The 24,988-nt window shown below is 41.4% G+C and overlaps 1 protein-coding gene and 1 long non-coding RNA gene across 11 annotated transcripts in view; one reads left to right on the top strand and one right to left on the bottom strand.

Moving 5' to 3' along the window:
* Positions 1-2,079, top strand: part of LOC140628271 (uncharacterized) — a 32,062-nt gene extending 29,983 nt beyond the window's left edge. Inside the window, exon 3 of the long non-coding RNA XR_012026575.1 lies at positions 1,449-2,079. This is a non-coding gene — a long non-coding RNA (uncharacterized lncRNA). The remainder of the gene's footprint in view (positions 1-1,448) is intronic.
* PCYT1B (phosphate cytidylyltransferase 1B, choline) overlaps positions 1-24,988 on the bottom strand; it is a 131,249-nt gene that overhangs the window by 34,494 nt on the left and 71,767 nt on the right. For all 10 annotated transcript variants that reach the window (XM_072817481.1, XM_072817475.1, XM_072817477.1 and 7 more), the window contains 2 exons: positions 11,420-11,571; positions 8,662-8,740 (listed from right to left, as the gene is read on the bottom strand). In XM_072817481.1, coding sequence (XP_072673582.1) covers positions 8,662-8,740; positions 11,420-11,571 — 231 coding nt within the window. The remainder of the gene's footprint in view (positions 1-8,661; positions 8,741-11,419; positions 11,572-24,988) is intronic.

Below are 24,988 nucleotides of genomic sequence, written 5' to 3'. Positions count from 1 at the left end.
CGAGATGAGGACTGATGTCTAAGTGCCTTTCCAAATCCAGTTCTACTTCAATCATCCTTGATGAATGTTTTAGTCTTCCGGCTCCTGCTAGGATGGCCCTCTGAGCTCTCCCGTGAGATCATCTGCACATGCGTGGTATCAGCAGTAGGCTGGTGCCTCTGGTGTATGAGACAAAGCATCCAGTTTCAAATATTCTGTGGCTCAGAGCACAGAGTTGGCGTTTACTGCCAGGTGATAGAAAACGTCTATCACCTTCTGAGAATATGGACTCAAACACCAAAAACCAAATGGAAGGCAGAGGATGCAAACATCCAAACACCTGTATATAAACAGCACCCAACTGACCCAGCTGTGCAGGGTGCTCTGGTGGGTGGGGAACCCTGAGTGGTCCCAAGCTGGGGGGTGAGACGACATCCACCCCTTGGTGGGAACAGTGGGGAGCTTTCTGGTGAGCACTGTGTCCCATCTTTCAGCAGGCAGATACTTTTCCCATGCCCCTGCTGCCTGGTGAAATGCTAAGAAGATTCTCTAGCTACTAACAGATTTGACCAAGTCACTTAGGCATCGATGACATGAGCTCACCCCTTCTGTGAAGCCACAGAGCAAGGTTTCCATGGCTGAGTAGCTGAAAGTTGGGGGTGGGGACAGACTTGCTTTGGCTGGTGGGGAGGTTGGTCTCTGAAAGAAGCCAAGCCCTCTGCTGACATAATGAGGCACCCGGCTTCCTCCAAATCCTAATTAGTGCTCTGCTAAAAATATTCAGTAATGAGCATGATCAGAGAACCTTTTTTATCATGCTTTTCCGAATTGCAGTGTTTGGTTATAGAGCTATTTTAAGAAGCAGCCAAGCACATGTTAATGAAGGAAACTTTCGACAGTAGTAGGGCAATACTAGCAGGATGATGAGGACTGTGGACCTGACAGTCTACCTCATTTACGCACCATCCTTTCATCCAGCTTTGCTGAAGGTTTTGACATGTAGCTCTGACAAGCAAAGCAGAGTGCTCTAAAGTTTAATTCATGCCCTTGCTATCTCTGGCTTCATTTAAAGTGACTTTTGACTTTCAAAATAGACCTGAATTAGAATGCAAAAGCCAAAATTGGATGCTTAGGCCATTTCTGAGCATCTTTCTCTCACAGTGAATTCTCCAGCCTTCTCTGCCATCGTTCTCCATTGGTGAGGAAATCAGCAGAGCAGATCAATGGACCGGTGTGGATGAAGAGTCACACCTAGTCTTATGCCTGTGCTCCCAGGACAAGTAGAACACCACCTGACTATTCGATTTGAAGATCGATTAAAGATGGGCATAATCCCTGTCCCACTGAATGATTTGCTCATAATGAAGGGAATGTGGCATTAGTGACACTGGGTGACTTCCCAAGGCTAGGGCCAAAGAAGCCTCGAGGCTTTTGTCACAATTGCTAACTCTCCAAATGTTTCTCCCTAGGACGTACACTCTTATAACCCAGCCACCATGCTTTCAGAAGCCCATGCAACATGGAGAGGCCACAGGTAGGTGCTGCAGTGTCCACCCCAGCTGACCTCCCTGTTGACCACCACCATCTGGGACCTCTAGCTCAACTGGGGCTTCAGATGACTGCAGTCCCATCCAACAGCTGAGTACAACTGTTTGAGCGACCCCAAGCAAGAACCACCTAGCCAAGCCTTTGCTGAAATCCTGCCCTACAAAAACATGAACAAAATAAAGTGGCTCTTTTAAGCCAGTAACTGTGGGAGTAATTTGTTATGCAACAATAGGGTGCTGGATTGCTTTGAGTTAGAAAAATATTGGACCTGTTCCTATACCCTAAAATCAGGGAAGCAACTTTTTCTTAGCTCACTAGAGGCTACTCACCCAGAAATAAAACCACCACTGAATGCATGTTTTTATTCTACATACTCTACAAGGTAGCTGAGAAACTGTCACTCCAAGAAACGCTGATTCAGTTCACCCTGGGTGAACCAATACCTGGTCTAAATTCTTGCTACTCTAAGTGAGGTCTATGGACTTGCAGTATCTACCAACCCAGGAGCTTGTTAGAAATGTGGATCTACCCTGAAAAAAAAAAAAAAAGAAATGTGGATCTTAGTCACCAGACCTAATGAACCCAAATCTGTATTTTAAAAGATGCTGTAGTTTGTCTCCTAAGGCAAAGAAAACAAAAGCAAAAATAAACTGTTGGGACTACATCAAATTAAAAAGCTTCTGCGCAGCAAAGGTAACAAGCAACAAAACAAAAAGAGAGACAACGTACTGAATGAGAGCAGGTATGTGCAAGTGACATACCCCATGAGGGGTTAGTATCCAAAATATATAAAGAATTTATACAGCTTAACACCAAAAAAACCCAAATAATCCAATTAAAAATGGGCAGAAGACATAGAGATGACCAACGGACAGACATGTGAAAAGATGCTCAACATCACTCATCATCAGGGAAATGCAAATCAAAACCACAATGAGATATCACCTCACACTTGTCAGAATAGCTAAAACTAAAACCTGAAGAAACAACAGTGTTGGCGAGGATATGGAGAAAAAGGAATCCTCAGATACTGTTGGTAGGAATGCAAACTGGTACAGCCACTGTGAAAAAGACTATGGAGGTTCGTAATAGTACTACTGAGTGTTTACCCAAAGAATACAAAAACTCTAATTCAGAAAGATAGTTGCACTCCTATGTTTAATGCAGCATTATTTGCAATAGCCATGATATGGGAGCAGCCCAAATATCCGTCGATAGATGAATGGATAAAGATGTGGTATATATGGACAATGGAATATTAGCTATAAAGAAGAATGAAATCTTGCCATTTGTAACAACACAGATGGATCTAGAGGGTATAATGCCAAGTGAAGTAAGTCAAAGAAAGTTAAATACCCTATTTCATTCATTCATATGGGGAATTTAAGAAATAAAACAAATAAACAAAGAAAAAAAGACAAACCAAGAAATAGCTAGAGAACAATCAAACAGTTACCAGAGGGGAGGTGGGGAGGGATGGGGGAAAGAGGTGAAGGGGATTAAGACTACACTTATGGGGGTACCTGGGTGGCCCAGCTGGTTGAGCGTCTGCCTTTGGCTCAGGTCATGATCCCAGGGTCCTGGGATCCATCCCCACATGGGGCTCCCTGCTCAGTGGGGAGTCTGCTTCTTCCTCTGCCCCTCCCCCTGCTCATGCTCTCTCACTATCTCTCTCAAATAAATAAATAAATAAATAAATAACATCTTTTTTTAAAAAATAAGAGTACACTTATGATGATGAGCACTAAGCAATGTACAGAAGTGCTGAATCACTACATTGTACACCTCAAACTAATATAACACTGTATGTTATCTGTACAGGAGGGGAGGGGAGGGGAGGGGAGGGGAGGGCAAGAGAAGGGAAGGAAGATCCTGTAGGGATCTGTAGTCACATTTATGTTGGACAAGCACTGGTCTACACCAGGTCCTTCATGGCAATTTTAGGGAAGGAGTAGCCAGCTCACAGCTCAGATTTTACAAAGACTTAAAAAGGTAACAATCACTCCATCGCATAACCCATCTCCATGTAACTGATTCATCAGCTACTTTCTTCCCTCCTACCCCTGCCATGTTTCTCAGCAGCCTTCCAAGTCTGAAAGTTTCCAAGTATGGAGTTTCCTTTCTTGGAACTCCTTACAAACAAGATTGGGATCTGAGAATGTCAGGCCTTCCATTCTTACCCAAGGCTCCTGACCGCTGCAGGAGGCCTTTCTGAGAACATGGTACTGACCTGACCACCCGCCCTGCTGGGGGTAGCATGGAACTTCCCCAGCTACTTTCTGTTGATTCAAACCAACAGAAACACCATCAAGGAGACTAAGTACATTATAGATAGCAGAATAACTTTCTGAAATATTATCCAATGTCGTTTTCATTTCTGGGGATGACATCTATCCTGAGACATCCATCACCTCAGGGGAAAGTAACTGCAGCTGCAAATACAGGAGAGCACAGTCTGCTTCTGGCTTCTATAATGGGCTCTTTAGAAGGCTCATTTCAAAAAGAATGGTTATGAAAGGTAAGGCTTTCTCTTGAAAGAGCCACGTTTTGAGGACCACAAAAAGGATTTTCTAAATCCCAGAAGTGTCCCTTTAATTATGATGAGCCAGAGGCCAAGTGGACTCAGAGTGTGGAATATTTTCCTATAAGCCCTGAAGTGGCAGCTTCCTGCTCTCCGGGCGGAAGACAAAGACCTCTTTGCTTGGAGGGAGAACCCAGAGAGGGATGAGGAGGGGAAGATGAGAAGTGAGAGAATGTGAGACAATGTGAGCCTGTCCCTTTTCTGGACTCAGAGTCCCAGGGGCAGGGACAGGTAAGAGACCCCATTAGCAAGCCCAGAGCAGAGAGGTGGAGGGGGTACCTGGGAGGCTCACTTGGTTAAGTGTCTGACTCTTGATTTTGGCTCAGGTCATGATTTCAGGGTTGTGGGATCAAGCCCCACATCCAACAGAAACACCAACAGCATGCCCAGCATGGAACCTACTTAAGATTCTCTCTCTTAAAAAAACATGAGGGGGGTGGTGCAGAGCACAGGGGCTGGTACTCTGTTTACCTCCAGGACCGACATGGATCCCCCCCCCCCACAGCCCTCCAGTAGATTATGGAGGACGTTTTTAAAGTTCTCCGGGGGCCCTCTGGAGGATCACTGAAAACAGCAGGGATTTAAAATCAGCATGACTGAGGATCCCTGGGTGGCTCAGCAGTTTAGCGCCTGCCTTTGGCCCAGGGTGTGATCCTGGAGTCACACATCAGGCTCCCTGCATGGAGCCTGCTTCTTCCTCTGCCTGTGTCTCTGTCTGTCTCTCTGTCTCTGTCTCTCTCTCTCTCTCCCTCTCTCATGAATGAATAAAATCTTTTGAAAATAAATAAAATAAAATAAAATAAAATAAAATAAAATAAATAAAATAAAATAAAATAAAGTAACAGTCAGCATGACTGCTGGGTGGTACGCCTGTAGCACAGGCCATGGCAAGGACAGGCTAAAGGGGGAGGTGGCTGGGGAAGAGATGGAGGAGGTGATTGTCAGAAGGCTATGACAGGGGCCTGATGGCCACAGATGATGGCTGATCAGGTTTGATACCACACAGTGAAAGATCAGCAAAAACCAGTTCCCTACCCAATGCTGGGCCAATACATAGGCCCCAGAAATGTAGATCACCCCAGGAGAAAAGGGCCAAAAGTTAACTCTACATAGTCCCAGTGCAAACCTAGAAGGGTCTGAATTACTGTAAAGGTCAAGCCTGGTTTTTTTCCTGTCACCTGTGGAAATGGCGACTTCCTAAGGAAGTTCAATACAGAAATGACTCCTGTCCTACTCAGGTGATCCTTCCCCCACAAGAGACCTGCTCGTGGCACTTCCTTGATTCTCAATGGCATCTGGCTCCATGTGACATATAGAATTAAGTCTAAACTACCCCATCCTGTCAGACTCCATCTCTGCTCTCACCTCTACATACCCTATACTAGATGAACATTAATTTCCTCCAAATGCGCTGCACTTCTTCATGTATTCCCACCTTTGGACATGCCTCCTGGGCCTATATAGTACATACTCCTCCAGAGACTAATAATATTTTGATGTAATTACTTATGGTCTCTCTCAGCTCTCAACAGTGGCTGAGAGCTATGTCTTATTTATATTTGCATCCCATTTCCCACCCCAACAATTCCTAGCTTGTTGGACACCCTCAAGGAATTCCTGGGTTCACTAATGAGAGTCAAGACCACCCAAAGATGGAATGTCTGCCTTGGGACGTAGGAGATGGGAGCTATACAAGTACCAGTTCCACCAGGAAATGGCAGTGATGCCAAGGAGGGGCTAGAAGACTGGATTTGTGACCATAAGGAGCCCATCCTACCTCAAGAGTCTAAAAGTTCATAAGTACCAGGAAAAGGCTGCAGTGGTGGCAGGCTGAAGGTTAGGGATGGCAGGACCAACAGGGGTGGAGTTCCAGTGGTCCCTAGGAACAGGGGGAGATGGCTCTGGTGGGGGAGGCTCAAGTATAATGGGTATATTAGACTTCTTGAAATCTCTCAATAAAGCAGATGGTAACTCACAAGACTAGAGTGTCCATACATGCCAGATAATGGTGTAATTTATGGAAGAAGGTATGTGTGGATATATCTACAGTGCCTACAGAAGAGATATATGACAGAAAGCAAAATAGAAGAAAATAAACCAAGCCATTAAAAATCTACTTTGATGCCTACCTTTGGCCAAAATACCAATTTCAGCCCATCCTTTCCTCAAACTCTTCCTTACTCCAAGATTCTCAGGCAGCAACTAGCAATGACTATTTTAATTCTTAGGTGATTACTGGAAACTCTGTGACACTGACTAAAAACCTCAGCTCAGGAAAATAACAAATGTTGGGTAGTGAGTGTATAACTGAGACTATTATTCCGTTATACATCCGCCCCAAAAAGCAACTATAATTTGTGATTTATATTCTCTTCCCTTTTGTAAGATAGAGTGAGAAAAAATACAAATTCCCAGATAGAATTTTAAAGATCTTTTATTAAGATCATATTGTTTGTGAAACAAGTCAAACGGCAAACCCTTCCATCTTTTCCTGAGATTTTTTGGAGGTTATGGTGGTTTGGAATAAATTAACACATGTAGTCAGCATCTCCCGTTAATAAAGGGGTGAAGGGCTCAATGGCTGTGATACCAACGGAAAGCAAATAGATCAGATGCCAAGGTTGATATAATTATCCCCCAAACCACTCTTTAATCTAAGTAATTTGAAATTTGGGGCATGAGACAAGAGTGCTTACCCAAACTATCTAGGTAAATGGCTCTACTTCCTGCGTAGTGGGAAGAGCCCTTGCAGACAGAAGATCTCCGTCTCAAGCCAACTCCCGTCATACTCCTTCAAAGGCACCTGCTTGCTTCACCAGCACTGAATGAGAGCTGCTAACGTAGCAGGGCCTATGCTGGGGATGTGAGGATGGACAAGACATGGCGTAGATCATGGCACCTCATTCTAGCTAGGGACAGTCACACACACACACACACACACACACACACACAGATGCCATCAGAAGGGAGCTGAAAAGGAGGTCCATTTGCAAAGAATGTCTGAGTAGGGAGGGTGTGGAGGGGTAATGATGCTGAATTATGCCTCAGGGAGAGAGGGTATGTAATGGCTGGCTCCTCAATGGGCCTCAGAGGAAGGGCATGCCAAGCCTAGAGAAGAGGTAAGTGGGGGTATGTCTGGGCACCAGGATGGACTCATGTGCTGGAATTTAGGGCCTGAACAAAGCGGTGCAGAGCCCAGGCTCACAAGGTGGAGAGGCTGCGCAGGGCTAAGGGGCAGAGACCCCACGACAAAACCCAGGAGTGGTGAGAGAGACTGCAGAGAAAGAGAAGGTCCCAGAAGTGTCCCAGGAGCACCTATGAGAGGAGAGTGGTCCACAGGGTCATTATGTGCAGAGGAGGCCAGCAAAGAGGCCACTGGCTGTGCTGGTCCGCAGGTCAGAGCACCGAGGGGAGGACGGGGCAAAAGTCAGAGCGCAGGCCGCTGAGGGACGGCGGGGATGGACGCCTGGCAAGGGACACCCGAAGGCGGATGTGACTGGAGTGGGGGAGCAGAGGAAGGGTTTTGTTTGTTTGGTTTGTTCTGGTAGACTTTCAAATAATAGTAAGCTGAGAAGAAACTGCTGGAGAGTGGGAACCCTGCACAACGAAGAGAGGAAGAACAAAGGCAACGGGCTCCGGGGAAGGGATGAGGGGGGTTCGGGTAAAGACGTCAGCCTGGCCCAGAAAGCCCAGGGGGTGAGGAGTTAGGGCAGGAAGCAGAAGAGGGGGAGGCAAATGTTCTCAAGGAACATCGAGAATCCCATCAAGGCTGGCAACCACAGATCTGTTTCAATGCCTGATGGTGACTTCCCTCAAGTGCTCACCAGCAAATAGGAACAGAACTTAACAAAGGGATTGACCCCAGGGAGTGTGCAATGGAAGGAAACTCGGTAACTCCCTGGGGCAGCCTAGTGTCTGACCCTCAAAGAAATGCTTAGTGACACCTGGAACAACTTCCAAAGCTCAGGCCCCATGTCTGCCCTCCACGACAGTGCTTAACAGTTTGGGGAAGGAAAGACTTTACCTGCATTCCCAAATATTTACCTATTCTTTTTTTGCCTCTGCATGTGGTACCTGAGGATATTACTATCATGTGACAGGATGACAGATGGCAGGACTGACTTTGGAGACAAGGAGTCCAGATCGTTAATTACCCAGTTATCTGTCTTCTGGAAGGAACTTCCTTGGAAGTATAAAATAATTTCATTCTGAGGACCTGAACGTGAATGAGGAAAATGAGTGCCCTTTAAATAATAGGGTCCTAGGATTTTAGTCTGATGAGCCCTAAAATTGAGCCACAAACTAGAAGGTGGTGTAGCAGTGGTACACCAAAGAGGACTTTGGTGCTCAAGTTACTTCTTCTATAAACACCTAAATGCTGTCTATCCTATGACTGAGCCTGAGCACATTATCAACAGAAGCTTGTAAAGGCTACTTGGCAGACACATGAAGTTCCAGTGCCTTCCATGTTTATGCTACCAGACTAGGGCAGGTGTCTCTTATCCAACCTGATGGTCACCATGCAGTGGACAGGTGGGCATGGGGGGACTCACCTGCTTCCTTTATATGCTTGTAAACATCATCAGAGCCCGCAGAAGAGTAGGGAATGTCATCATGCGCCACAAAGTCAATCTGTTGGAGGGAGAGAAGAGTGATGTCACCCCAGGGATGGATGAGCATGCCTGAGATGTGCAAATGCCTACTTAAACAAAGCAGTCACAATAAAGCAGTTGAAATAAGCAGTTTATAATGCGCATCTGAATCCTTGGCTGAAAGGTACTGCCAACCGTCTCTATTTCCAGAGATAAAAGGGAACTAGATTGGTTGGTCTCCTTCGCTGGTCCCTTTCTCTTTCCTCTGACAGTGGGCTTTCTAGGCCTTCTGTCCTTCTCCCTTTAAACTTTCTCCTTCGAGACTTCATCCATCCTTCAGATTTCAATCACCCTTGCTACAATGAGGAAGCCAAATCTCCATTTCTTGTCCCATAACGGCAACAAGCCTTCACACTTAAGCCATGATTTATGTGGTGGAAACAAATTCACACCTGTCTTCTTATTTGATTTCTCGTCTAACCACGTTTGTAGGCAGGTGGGGTCCATAGGACTGTTACTGTTGGGACAGAAGGCTGCTGAATCTAGCAAGCTTGTCATATTTGCCCCAAGTCACCCTTTCCTTTGTTTGCCACCCCTTGATGTCACTTTAAAATCAACCTATTTGAGGGGCACCTGGATGGCTCAGTTGGTGAAGCATCTGCCTTTGGCTAGAGTCAGATCCCAGGGTCCTGGGATGGAGCTCTCCCCCTGCCCTTACCCCTGCTTATGCTTGCTCCCTCTCTCTAATAAATCAATAACATCTTTTAAAAAATAAAAACAAAATCAACCTGTTTGAAATTTAATTCCACCTGAGAACTGGTGTCCCCGCCCAGCGGCACCTCCACTTTTCCATGGTATCTAGGCTCCAAACACCTTAGAATTGGCCTTCTTGCCCTACTTCCTCCCGTTTCCACAGCACAAAGGCCGCAATGCCCATTGGGGTGTGCGCGGGCATGTGAATGCACCTGCTCTCATACGTGCCCATCATGGCCTCTCCGTGGCTGCTACACCACATCCAGGACCCTGCCACCTAGACTACTGACACCAACTTGTACCTGACCCTCCTCACAGCTGGCTGTCTCCTTTCCAAGCCATCCTCCTGTCATGTGGGGGACAGGTCCTTCTTAAAAGATTTTCTTTGTGTCATCCTTCCTCCTGCTGATCTTCACTGGCTCCCTATTTCTTACTCCATCAAATAAAAATTTGCTGCCTGGCTTTCGAAGCCCTTTGTACCAAGGCTTCCCTCCACCTCAAGGGGCAGTTTACAGTAGCAGTTGGATCTGCCTGCACCACCGCTTATTAGCTCCTATAACTCCTAGATTGGTGGTAAGAATGACGTTAGTATTTCTGAATATTGGAAATTGCGACATTCTGAGGTGGATCGCTCTTGGTGGGGGTGTCCTGTAGGAGGCTTAGCAGCACCCCTGGCCTTTACCTGCTAGATGCCAGTAGCACGCCTCTAGCTGTGACAACCAAAAGTGTTTGAAGACACTGCCAAATGTCCCTTGAAGGCAAATTCAAGCCCATTTGAGAATCACTGGATTGAATGATATAATGATGTAAAGGTGCTAAAAATGATAACTAGTACACAGTAAGCACTCAATAAATGTTATTATTAAATTCATTTTTAATAGTTCATCCTCCTCTCCAATATATAACAACAACAGCGACAACAAAGTCTCAGAGTAGCCATGAGATTGAATGTGATTCATGGGGGGTAGGAGGGCAAAGCCCTCAGCACAGTGCCTGGCACATGGTGAATAACAAGTGGTGGCCATGGATGCCATCATTGGTATCCCCATCATGCCTGGCACAAGATGAATATACAATAAATGCTTAGTAAAAATGTGTTAGTGATTGCTGGAAGTAAATCATATTGTAGTTTCTCCTTTTGCTTTTTATTCTTGCTGGGAAATTATCTCCTCTGCTATTACCCATGCACATTTATCAGTGTTCTCTCTTCTCTTCTCCAACAGGAATTTAAAAATAGAAAAGAAAACTCTTAGAACAGCTTCATCTTGGGTTTTTTTTTTTTTTTTTTGGTACGGCTTATAAAAGGAAAGAATAGCTCCTAATGTGGGACTGGTAGGGAGATACAAAGCACATAATTTCATGCAGATCAAAAGAATTTCTCATGTTTTCAACTAATAAAAATCTTGTATCAGTAGGAGTCTCAGTGTCACAAAATCATAGCTTTAAAGCTCTTTCCTTAAAGGCTGACCTGTGCCTTTTGAGATACAATGCGTATTCCTTTGTGCCAGGAAAAGATGCCTGTGAATATACAAGCATCAATAATGATGATGGTGGTGATAATGACGATGACATTTTGGAGCTCTGGCTATGGGCCAGCTAGTGTTCAAAGGGTTTTACTTACATGATCTCATTATATTCTCAAAACAGCCCCATGGGGAAAGTACCAACATCACCCAGGTTTACAGCTCAGGTAAATGAGTTCAATACCGTACTCAAGGTCCCACAGTTAGGAAAGGGGAGAGGCCACACTTGGACGTGGGTGGTCGAGCTCTAGCACCCATTGTGAGGCAATGAGAGGCTATTGGTCCCCGGGCCTGGGCAGAAGACAGGTGCTTGATCAAGTGACACCACATGACACTTCCTGAAGTTACTTCTTGTAGAAAGTGGAAGTTTCTGGGCTTTCTGCATATAGACTGCAGAACCAGACTCTAGTTCTGCTATTTAGAGAACATGGAAGAATAAGTACCTTGTGTTTTTCCAGAAATTCTGGAGTGAGTGTCCATGGAGCATCTCTAATGACTTCATCCACATAGCGACAGTGTCTGAGAGCTTCATATCTCTCTGCTTCGTTCATCACGGTGAAACCTTTGAATTTGTGGGTAAGGTCATCACTGCAAACTGAAACAGACGTATGCATTAAAGGCTGCTACGTGGCCCAGGCCCTGCTTGCGGCCATCCTAGTACATAAAGGGCTTGTTCAGCAAAACAAGCGGACTCAGCCTTACTTGGTACATGATGTAATCAAACTTTTTTTTTTTTTTTTTTTTTTTTTTTACAGGAACCAAGCATCAGGGAAGCAAGGCAAGCTGAAATTCAGCAGCAATTGAGAATTCCATTTTAGTGCTAATTTTGACTTCATTCTCTGCTGCAACTTTTATCAAAATTATTCTCCACACTACCTAATGGGACTTCTGTGTCTTTTATTTTCCTATGCTACCCTTCAGTAAAAATTACTATTCAGGAAAAAAATGGCCAAATGAACAGAGAGGGAAGAGAGAAAAAAAGGAAGAGGCCTGAATTTTAGAAGGTTTCAACTATCATTTCCAATTCCCTTGCTAGATCATTGTACTTAGTAACACAAGTGTGATTCTTTTGCATGTGTGTGTGCACATACATACCCACCCACCCACACACACACTTCTGTTCCATGGATTGAGGTCCAGTCACTACACATCAGGCCACACAATCAAGAGAAAGAAGTCATAAAATAGAAGATCTGATTTAGTAGAACTCATCTTGTAACTTTCTTATCCTTTCTAGATCTCAGGTTTCTGAATCTCCAAATGGGAGTTAGTATCATCCACTATCAACCTTAGAAAGGATTTTTTGAGGATTTACATAAAAGTGCTTTGAAATAGACTGAACGAGAATATCATCTGTTATTCTATCCAGAATGCCTTTTTTTTCCATTGGGAAAGGCAGCTTTCCTACGTGTCAGGAAGAAATGTCACTGTGAGTCCCATTTACCAATATCCTGTTGAAGGTCCCACTACAGCCAAACTACCCTGACTGCTGCTCCTTAAGAAGTTTTATGTACACACGACAAATTTACAAAATTTAAGTGTTCAATATAGATTTTAAAAACAAAAATACAATTATTTTCTCAGAACTCAAGGGTGACCCACATCCAGAACCAAATCTAGCCACGGAGTAGGTGCAGCCCACAGCCACAGGCAGTGTCCCCGCCAACCTCCCGGGGCAGCCCTCATACCCCTACCTCCAAGCCCCATGTAGACCTGCCGCCTCTGCCCTCAGAGTGAGCCCTGAAGCTCACCAGCACCCCACCTTCTCTCCCCTGTTACCGTGGCAGCCTCCCAACTAGTCTCTTTATCCAGCCTTGCCCACCCATGGCAGCCTCTTCCTGTTGGCCAGAATCATCCCCTTAAAACCTGTCTGGTGGTCATTCTGGGGTTCAGAACCCTTCCCCGTCTCCCCCAGAGTAAAAGTGAAACATTTCCAGCTGCCTACAGGCAACCACGACACCCACACCTCAGCTCATTCCTGGTCCTTGGACCGTGGCTCCTCTTGCATCCCAGGCCCTGGCCTCCATGCTGTGTCCTGTGTCCCGAAGCCACCAAGAACGCTCCTGCTCAGGTCAGGACAGGGCATTCCTGTTCCCCAAACCTGGAACACTTGTGCTCCAAATATCCAGAGAGCTCATTCCCTCCCCTCCCTTGAGGCTTCCCAGCCTTCCTACTGAAGTTGCCATTTGCCCTCCACCCCTCCCTGGCGGTTGCCATCCCTTATCCCTCTTGCCATGGCACTCCTCATCATGTAATTGTCTTATTTAATTTTACTGTCGATGTTCTTCTACTAAAACATATGCTCTCTGAAGACAGTGACTTGTGCTTCATTTACTGATGGCCCATAGCGGGCTCTTAACAATGATTTGTTGAATGAATTAATGGTGCCCGAAACATACAGATGCTCAGTTAATGTTGACTATGATTTAAAATACTATTTACCTGCAGGCACATTTTAACAACATATAATTAAGAGACTAGTATGTCTCTAGGTACACATGTGTATGCCTATACATCTTCTACATATACTTTTTTTTTTCATCTCCTACATATACTTTCTGAGATGTTATATAGACCTATACAAGAGCAAATAAAGAAAACATTTAGTGGTTTATGTTACCCAAACACCATCAACCACGTGGCTGGTTCAAAAAGTTTAATGAGCATCAGAGTCATCTAAGAAGCTTGCTAAATAGAAAGATGCCTGGGTATCACTCCCCAAGATTTTGATTCAGTGGGTGCTATAGTCTGAATGTGCCCCCCCCCCAAATTCATTTGTTAAAATCTTAACCCCAATGGGACACCTGATGGCTCAGCAGTTAAGTGTCTGTCTTCAGTTCAGGGCAGGATCCTGGAGTCCTACTCGGGCTCCCTGCATGGAGCCTGCTTCTCCCTCTGCCTGTGTCTCTGCCTCTCTCTGTGTTTCTCATGAATAAATAAATAAAAATCTTTTTAAAAAATCTTAACTCTCAAGGGTAACGGTATTTAGGAAGTAGGGCCTTTGGGAGGTGCTTAGGTCTTAAGGTTAGAACCCTTATTAACAGGATTAGTGCCTTATAAGAGAGCCTCCACAGAACTCCCTAGCACCCTCCACCATGTGAGAAAACAGCAAGAAGGGAATGACTATGCATCCAGAAGAGGACCCTCACCAGCAGGACACCACGTTAGTGCCTTATCTTGGAGTTTCCAGCCTTCCAAACTGTGAGAAATAAACTTCTGCTGTTTTTAAGCTAGCCAGTCTGTGGTGTCTTGTTGTAGCAGACCAAATGAATTAAGACAGTGAATCTGGAGTAGGGCCTAGGCAGCTCTATTTTTGACAAGCTTCAGGGAGAATTCTGATATATACAACATTCAAAAGCCCCTGAAGCATGCTATGAACATCTTGAGTGAAGAGCCCAGCCTGTTTCTGAGTCATCCATCACTCTAGCACAGTGGGTGGTGGGGGGCAGGTAGTAGGGCCATGATGACTAGGTTATGTACTGATTCCCTGACTGCATTGGCTTTTGACTCCATAAATAGGATTATTTATGGGTCAAGATATGCAATTTTAAAATTGATCTAAGACTTTTTAAATGTTCTGTTAAGACTTTATTAATATACTACCTCAAGATTCATACTGAGCAGAAATAGATTTCAGATACATTGATTTTCTATTTTAAACAACACAAAACTAGGCTAGCCATATCCTTTCCCCTTCTGAACCGGCACCTGAGCAATTTGGTGTAACTTCTAGATGACCGAAATAATGGCCTCCTGACAGAGCATAAAGAAAGCAAACATCCTGTTTATGCCAATCTGGGGTCCTATTTTCATATCCCAGGAGTGACCTCAAGAAACAGCTGAACATGCCGACCGGTTATTGTCTAAACATTAATTACGCCCAAAGCAGCACTGTTGTTCTTGAGTCTTGGCAAATGCACTCTGACAACCAGATGGGGAACTCTGAGCGATGGTGTTCCATGGATGAGTTCACTGAGTTATCTGGGAGCTCAAACTGTAGCTAACCTATCCTGGCAGCTCACTATGTTCAAAATGAAATACTACCAGTACTCAGCAGGAGAGAAAATGGAACATAAGGGATGAACTTTGGAACCAAACAGACTTGGGTTCTAATCCCCGCTCAGCTACTAAAGACTGGGGAAATTACTCAAAGTCTTTTAAGATTCAGTCATCTGTCTTTAAAACATGTTGCAAAATTTTGATAATCAAATTGATCATCTGAGGAGAGAGTAATGCTCACTAACATTTGCCATTTGTTAATAGTAGTGTAAAACTATCACTGGGGATATTCTTTGTGTTGTGGGCTGTCTTTTCCCTGCCTCCATGCTAAGCAGATGCCCAGCCTCTTGATACAAATTCCCCCACAGAAGCCGTACACAACCTGCCTTCCTGGCTGCTGTTTTCTCCAAGCCAAAACCCATTAGAAGAATTCAATAAGGAAAAAGAGAGAAAACTCCACCAAATGAGGAAGAGGCCAAAGGTCTGAGGATCCCATTAGCAGCAGGGCCAGTGGCAGAGCCTCGAGGACTGATGACATGGAACCCTGGGCACTGGGGTTCCATGTGAGCACAGACTGCAGGTGCCTCACTTCGCACAGGCTCAGTGGTGCTGGGATCAAGACTGGAAACCCCTCTTATTTCCGTCAATGATTTGGAAATCTTGTCTGACTCTGTGGAGGTGAAGATAGCCCAACAAGGACTGAGACTCAGTTTCCCATCAGTCAGGCAAAATGGAGTACTAGCAGAATATTTAATACTAGAGAGCATAAACCCAAGTTTATGGGGTAATATTTATGTCTACTGTAGTAGAAGTAGTATTACATTTATTGTAGTTATTTTTTATTCCCCTCTGAAGAGTCGGAAGTAGGTATTTAGTGACTCATGGCCTTAAAAAAGATTTTAGGGGAAAAAATCTGATATAAATGTTAACTTATTGACTTGTTTTTAAGTGATATTAAGTTTTTATGTTATTATTTTTTAAGTTTTTATTCAAATTTCAGTTAGTTCACATGCAGCGCAATATCAGTTTTAGGTGTACAATATAGTGATTCCACTCTTTCATGTATCACCAGGTGCTCATCACAAGTGGCCTCCTTAATCCCCTTCACCTGTTTCCCCCATCCCCCCCCATCCACCTCCCCTCTGGCAACCAGCAGTGCATTCTCTAGAGTTAAGAGTCTGTTTTTGGTTTGTCTCTTCCCCCACCTTTGCTCAATTGTTTGTTTCTTAAATTCCACATATTAGTGAGATCATATGGTATTTGTCTTTCACTGACTCATTTCATTAGCATAATACTCTCTAGCTCCATCCATGTCGTTGCAAGTGGCAAGATTTCATTCTTCTTCTGGCTGAGGAATATTCCATTGTGTGTATATATACACCATATCTTCTTTATCCATTCATCAGTTGATGGACACTTGGGCTGTTTCCATAATTTGGCTATTGTAGATCATGCTGCTATAAACATTGGGGTGCATGTGTTCCTTTGAATTAGTATTTTTGGACCCTTTGAGTAAAAACCTAGTAGTGCAATTGCTGGATCATAGGATAGTTGTATTTTTAACTTTCTGAGGAAACTCCATACTGTTTTTCAGAGTGGCTGCACCAGTTTACACTCCCACCAACAGTGTAAGAGGCTTCCCCTTTCTCCACATCCTCGCCAATACCTGTTGTTTCTTGTCAAATGACATTAGCTTTTAAATTAAAAAGAAAGAAAAAAGGGTTTTACAATTGGTAGTTTCAATTCACTAAAATAATGCCAACGAGGTAAGCTTACATAAATGAGTTTTTAAATTATTACTGGTCATAATGCTTAAAAATTAGAAATGCAGATACTATAATCAGAGTACAAAACCATGGCATTTTGTGTCGGTTTTTGCCCAAGGCTGAGAAGCAGACCATAGTACTTCCACTTATCACAGTTTCTGGTCTTTGAATCAATTATTTCTACCAAATACCAAGTATTATGCCAAGCACATTTCTGTGTACTTGCCCTGACCAGAGCGGTTTCATGAGTGAAGCCCTTGCTCACCCAAGGAAACTCCTACAGCAAACCTACCTGTAGTCATATGGGGCCCCACAATTAATGTGGCAAGTTCTTTCAATTCATCATAAGAATTTTATTTGCTAACTACTCATATCATTGCAAGAGCCAATCTTTCAACCAACAACATAGAATACTGATTTGTGAAGGACTCCCTAATTTTCCTCAGCATAGAACTGTCTGCCATTAAAAGTGGTTTGTGATACTCAAGAAAGATAGTCTAAAGGTAATGGTCTTTGAATTAGGGCACACATACTCCTGGGGATACACCAAGACTTTTCAAGAGATATCCAAGATCCAAAGGGGCACCTACACCCCAATGTTCATAGCAGCAGTGTTCACAATAGCCAAACTGTGGAAAGAACCAAGGTGTCCATCAACAGATGAATGGATAAAGAAGATGTGGTATATGTACACAATGGAATCTTACTCAGCCATCAGAAAGGATGAATATTTACCATTTACATTGACATGGATGGAACTGGAGGGTATTAATAAGCTGAGTGAAATCAGTCAGTCACAGCAAGACAATTATCATGTGGTTTCACTCATATGTGGAATATAAGAAACAGTGCAAAGGATCATAGGGGAAGGGAGGGGAAACTGAATGAGAAGTTATCAGAGAGGGGGAAAAACCATGAGAGACTCTTAACTAAAGAAAACAAACTGGGGGGTTGCTGGAGGAGAGGTAGGTAGGGAGGTGGGGTAATTGGGTAGTGGACATTAAGAGGGCACATGATACAATGAGCACTAGATGTTATATGCAACTGATAAATTATCAGACACTATATCTAAAACTAATGATGTACTATGTATTGGCGAACTGAATTTAAGTTTTAAAAAAAGGGGGGAGGGCACCTGGGTGGCTCAGCCAGTTGGGCATCTGCCTTCGGCTCGGGTCATGGTCCTGGGGTCTGGGAATCAAGCCCTGCCTCAGGATCCCTGCTCAGTGGAGAGTCTGCTTCTCCCTCTGCCCTTCCCCCTGCTTGTGATCTCTTTCTCTCTCTCTTTCTCTCTCTCTCTCTCTCTCTCTCTCTCTGTCTTCTGCTTTGGTTAGTCTGACCTGTGCTTTTTCTGCCCAGTGCTTGGGTGTGAGACGTGGCAGCCATTTGGACAGGCAGTTCTGTTCCTGCTAAGGTTGAGGAGGGGTACCATCCTTCTGTGGCTCTGTGACAGTTATAAATCAGAAAATCAGGTGCAATGGTCTTTGAAGCAAAAATTTCATTCTGAGTGAATCTCTTGTCCATTCCCACAATATGTTAATTGTGTATTAAATATGGTACTTATAAAAAAAAAAGCCTGCCTTACAAAGTAGTTGAAGCAAAAATTTCATTCTGAGTGAATCTCCTGTCCATTCCCACAATATTTTAATTGTGCATTAAACATGGTACTTATAAAAAAAAAAGCCTGCCTTACAAAGTAGCTTGTACCTGTATCCACTACTCTGGAAAGATGGGGGGGGGGTGCTGAATCTTATTTTCACTTGTATTTCCCTCAGCCTAGGATGGGGCCTTTCACTTGATTGAAATGCACAATAAATGTTCATTAAACTACTCTTTCTTTAAAAAAAAAAAGGATCCGGAAAATGAGTCCTTTAAAGCTTCTTGTGTTTGGATCGATCCTCTCTCTCTAAGATTTTTATTTATTTACAAGAGAGAAAGAGAGAGAGAGAGAGAGAGAGAGAGAGAGAGAGAGAGAGAGAGAGAGAGAGAGAGAGAGAATCGATCCAAACACAAGAAGCTTTAAAGGACTCATTTTCCAGATCCTGAAATTCCAAAGGTACCCTTTCCTAAAATTAATGGTCCAGAGAAAGCCTCTGTCCAAAATTACCCTTACTCCACTATGCAAAAGAAAGACATTATCCAAATCTTACTGTGCTGCACTGCAAGGGCAGGGGGTTAAGGCTTCAGGCCAAAGGGAAATCTTGCTTAATGACTACTGCAAACACCATACACCTCTAAGAGCCTCCTGTCTTACAAACATTTCTGTTATAGGTAAAGCCAGGTGTTGCAAACCAATTACGGTAGAGTGGGGAATAATGCAAATTGTTGCCTAACAACTGTGCCTTTTCATTCTCCCACCTATTGTCAAAGGGATCTTGAGGGATAAGGCCCAGGAATTCAAAGCAAAAGGAGCAATGGAAAGAAATATTGAATGCTAAAAATGGCTTTTTCATGTAGTTAAGGGTAAGCATTTTTCCAGCTATTCTCAATACTCATATTGGATCCTAGAAATGCATTTTCTCTTTTGGCTAAGAGTAAGCATTTTCCCCAGCTATTCACTTTAAAATCATCTCAATAGGGCAAAGCTGTATAGGCGGATACCACTGCATCCTAGAAATGTAACTGGAATATTTTCTAGAATTATCAATTTTCTCAAAATATACTGGAATAAAAACATGGATAAAACATTTACATGCTTTTTTTCAGATTTCATATGCATCATTTTAAAAAGAAATTAAAATGTATTTTATCAGATCACACTATAAAACTCTATTTATAGATAATCCTTATCCTATTTCCTCTTCTAAAATGTGTATTATTTTCTATCTCCTCCTAACACAAAATATCTACTGCCAAATTATTTTTTTAGTAGTATATTCCCTTTTCTATTATTAAATACACAGGGGAAGCATACCCATGGTATCTAATAAAGATAAGTGAGTCATTTCTGATTTTTATATTTTATTTAATTTTCCCCAAAAGCCAAACACCAGAGTTTTTTTTTAAGATTTTATTTATTTATTCATGAGACAGATTGAGAGAGAGAGAGAGAGAGAGAGAGAGAGAGAGGCAGGCAGAGAGAGAAGCAGGCTCCATGCAGGGAGCCCGATGTGGGACTCGATTCCAGGACTCCAGGATCACACCCTGAGCCGAAGGCAGGCACCAAACCACTGAGCCACCCAGGGATCCCCAAACACCAGAGTTTAACACACACACAAACACACACACACACACACACACACACACACACCAATCAATATTTAGAGAAGAAATAACATGTTCTTTTATTATATGCCTCTCCTTATAAATATGGTACTATTTTACCTATAATTTACATTGCATTACTATAAATTAAGAATAATGATTTATTGTCTTGTTTGTAACTTATTATATTACAGCTACATAACTTTAATCTTGACTCATTCTATTTCATACAATGCATTCTATAATGTATTTCTCAGCGGTTTTTATAAGGTTTCCTGAAATACATTAACATATTTGAATTGGAAAGACTTTTTCTCCAGGTTTTTTTAGCAGATTTGACAGCAAGGACTACCTTTGCCAATTAGGTTAGGTGGTATATTCTGCAGAGTTAGTAAGCAAAGATGACAGCCCTAAGATTTCCCTTTTTTTAAGTTTTAAGAAAATGATAAAACCATTTTATCAAAAATTATTGGATTGACAAAGGTATAATGAAATTACCAATATTTTTATTTCCCCAACCCTTTCTAAGTATTTCTGCTTAAGCAAGTTGCTTTCAAGTGAAAGAGTAAGGGTTACAATTAGGAATCATTTGGTAAGTCTTGGTGAAGCCTTTTTGTTATACTTCCCAGAAAGAAAGCAAGCAAATGATTCTAACAGCTTGGAAACAAATCTTCTTGCAAGTCAAGTCATTTCTAAACCATTACTTGCATCAAATTGGAAAAGAGGACCTTAATAAACTGCCACTTGATAGACCATTAAAATTATTTTGTTGACAACAATAAATTATTTTTGTGATACATGGCAAATAACTCAAGAGTTCAAAGACTGAGTGGCTTATAACTATAAGAAACTTCTATTTCACTATAACAAACTTTCATTTCCATCTAAATATTTGTGTAAACAAAATATTTGGCGCTTATATCTATAATAAGGAAAAATAAGAATAAAATCTATATTAAACCCTGTCTCATTCTAGCAATAATATATTCATCCACAAATCATAAAATCCCATTCATCTCATTTAAATGTTAGAGAATACTAAAAAAGGAAAAATCCCAAAGGAAAAAAAAATTCAGGAGAATCCAGAGGATAAAAGCAGCTTACCTACAGAGGAGCAAGGATAAAAAAAAATACAATGGATGTCTCCACGGAAACAATGTGAGAAAGAAGAGAATGGAAGGAAATAGTGTTGAGAGGAAAAAACCCCCACCAACCTAGATTACTGTACCCTGTAAATTATCCTTCAAAAAGGAAGAATAAAGACCTCAACCAACAAACAAAAAATGAGAGAATTTCTTTCCAGTAGATGTGCCTTGCAAGAAATATTTTTAAATTTTCTTCTTTAAAAAAAAAGGTTTTTTTAGGGAGAAGGAAAATGATGGGTCAGAAATTCAAATCTATATAAAGAAAGGAGAAGCATTCAAGAATGAGTAAGATAAGAAAAAACATTTTATTTCTCTTATTCTTAATTCATTTAACAGATGAACAGTTTGTTCAAAATAGTAACAGCAACAATATATTCAATTATGAATGAATGACCACAATGATACAAGGGGTAGGAGGGAGAAATAAGAAATATTTTGTTTTTATAAGATACTTGCAGTACTAGTATAGTGTTGTTTGAAAGTGGACTTGGATTAGTTTAGAATGTATATTATGAACTCTTAGGCAACCACTAAAAAAGTGAAAAAAAAAGAAGTATATATGCTAAGAAAAGGAGGGGGGGTGGAATCATATAAAATGCTAAATTAAAACCACAAAAGGTAAAAAACGTGTGAAAGATATGAGTAGGAACAAAACACAAAGGCGACAGAAAACAAAAAAAATGGTATATATTAAATCAACTATATCAATAATCACTTGGAACACATATGGTCTAGATTTAATCAATTATATGACAGAGATTGTGGATCAAAAAACAAGACCCAACTGTATACTGTCTACAAAAAACCCACTTTAAATATGTAAACATATATACATTAAAAGGGATTGAGAACGGAAGCAGGTACATTAATTTCAGAGAGAGTAGACTCTAGAACAAGGAAAGTTATCAAGAATAGAGGGGCTTTACATAATTATAAAAGGGTCAATACTCCACGAAGACATAGCAATCCTTGATGTATGTATATGTGCCTAAAAACGGACAATCAAAATATATGATGCAAAAACTGACCAAACTGCAAGAGAAATAGATAAATCCAGTATAAGAATTGGAAGCTTTAACACCTAGCAGACAAAAAATGAACAAGGACATAGATGAACTCAACAGCACCATCAGTCAGCTGGATATAATTGACATCTACTGACTAGTTCATCCAACCACAGCAGAATACACAACTTTCTCAAGCTCAGATGAAGCATTCACCAAGACAGACAACTTTCTGGGCCATAAAACAGACCATAACACATTTAGAAGAATAGAAATCATACGATGTCTGTTCTCAGACTGCAAGAGAATTAAACTAGGAACCGAAAACAGAAAGATACCTGGAAAATCCCCAAATACTTGGAGATTAAGCAACATACTTCTAAATAACACCTCAGTAAAAAAAAATTTCAACAGAAATATTTAAATATTTTAAAGTAAATTAAAATAAAAATACAGCTTATCAAAATGTCTGAAATGCAGGGAAAACCGCTTAATGGGAGATTTGTAGCATTAAATGCATATATTGGAAAAATAAAAGAAAATCTAAAAAGTCTAAATATCTCAAGTCAATAATCTAAGCTTCCACCTTAGAAAACTAGAAAAAGAAGAGCAAATTAAACCCAGAGTCAGCAGAAGAAATAATAAAAATCAGAAGAGAGGGGATCCCTAGGTGGCTCGGCGGTTTGGTGCCTGCCTTCGGTCCGGGGTGTGATCCTGGGGTCCCGGGCTCGGGTCCCACGTCGGGCTCCCTGCATGGAGCCTGCTTCTCCCTCTGCTTGTGTCTCTGCCTCTCTCTCAGTCTGTGTCTCTCATGAATAAATAAATAAAATATTTTTAAAAATCAGAAGAGAAACTAATGAAATTGAAAATAGGAATCCAATAGAGAAAAAAAAAAAATCAATGAACCCAAAAGCTGATTCTTTTAAAAAGATCAAGAAAATTTATAAGCCTCTAGTTAAGCTAAGAAAAAAAGAGAAAATATGCAAATTATTAATATAGGACATTTAAGAGGGGACATTATTGTGATCTCAGGGACATAAAAAGGATAATAAGGAACATTATGAGCAACTCCATAATTTGGTAACTTACACAAAATGGACCAATTCCATGAAAGACACAAGCTGTCAAAACTTACACTAGAAAAAATAGACAATCTGAATAGGCCTATGTCTACTAAAGAAACTGAATCAATATCTAATAGCCTTCTATTAAAAGAGAAAACATCAGGCCCAGATGAGTTCACTGGTGAATTCTACCAAACATTTAAGGAAGAAACTATACCAATTCTCTACAATCTCTTCCAGAAGACAGAAGCAGAAGGAATACCTCCTAATTCATTCTATGAGGCCAGCATTACCTTAATACCAAAATTAAAAAAAAAGACATTATAAGAAAAAAACTCAGACCAAGTTCTCTCATGAACATGGATGCAAAACTCTTCAATAAAATATTCATACATCAAACTTATCAATGTATAAAAAGAATTATATACCATGACCAAGTGGGATTTATCTCAGGTATGCAAGGCTGGTTCAACATTTGAAAATCAATTAATGTAATCCATCACATCAACAAGGTAAAGAGGAAAATCACAAGATCTAATCAATAGATGCAGAAAAGGCATTTGATAAAATCCAATACTCCTTCATGATAAATACTCTCAGAAAATGGAATAGAGAGGAACTTAGTCAACTTGATAAACACTATCTACAAAAAAAACCTACAGCTAACATCATACTTACTAGAGAGAAAGTTGAAGTTTTCCCACTAAGATCAGGAACAAGACAACAATATCCCCTCTTGCCACTGCTTTTCAACATTATACTGGAAATCCTAGCTAGTGCAATAAGCCAAGAAAAGGAAATAAAAAGTATACAAACTGAGAAGGAAGAAATACAACTGGTTTTGTTCACAGATGACATGACCACCTATGTAGAAAATTTGGAAGAATTTACCAAAAAAAATCCCCTAGAACTAATTTTTAATCAACTATAGCAAGGTTGCAGGATATACAAGTTTGTTACATAAAAGTCAATCACCTTCCTACATACTAGCAATGAACAAGTGAGTTTTGAAATTAAAAATGTGTTACTGTTTAAGCTAGCACTTCCCCTTCCCAAAATGAAATACTTAGGTATAAATCTAACAAAATATGTACAAGACCTATATGAAGAAAACTACAAAACTCTGATGAAAGATATCGAAGAACATAATAAATGGAGAAATATTCTATGCTCATGAACAGGAAAACTCAGTATTGTCAAGATGTCAATGCATCTATAGATTCAATGCAATTCCAATAAAAACATCAGCAACTTATTTTGTGGCTATTGATAAACTGATGCTAAAGTGTATATGGAGAGGCAAAAGACCCAGAACAGCCAAATTAATATTGGAGAAGTTGACAAACTTGAAGACTCACACTACCCAACTTCAGTACTTACTATAAAGCTAAAGTAATCAAGAAGGTATAGAACTGGTAAAAGAATGGACAAACAGATCAATGGAACAGAAAAGAGAGTCTGGAAATAGACTCACACAAATATAGTCAACTGATCTCTGACAAAGGAGCACAGACAAGACAATATAGCAAAAACAGTCTATTCAACAAATGATGTTAAAAAAAACCCTGGACATCCACATGCAAAAAAAATATTACTCTAGACACAAATCTTATACTCTTCACAAAAATTAACTCAAAATGGACCATAGATTTAAATGTAAAACACAGAAGTATAAAACTCCTAGGAGAAAACCTAGATGACCTTGGGTAGGTAGGCAGTGATTTTTAGACACAACACACAGACCATCAAAGACACAATCGATAAACTGCACTGAGTTAAAATTAATAACTGTGGCTCTGTGAAAGGCAATGTAAAGGAAATGAGAAGACA

Source organism: Canis lupus, chromosome X, assembly GCF_048164855.1.
Source record: "Canis lupus baileyi chromosome X, mCanLup2.hap1, whole genome shotgun sequence".
In the NCBI taxonomy this organism is placed as follows: domain Eukaryota; kingdom Metazoa; phylum Chordata; class Mammalia; order Carnivora; family Canidae; genus Canis; species Canis lupus.
This window is presented reverse-complemented; position numbering and strand designations above follow the sequence as displayed.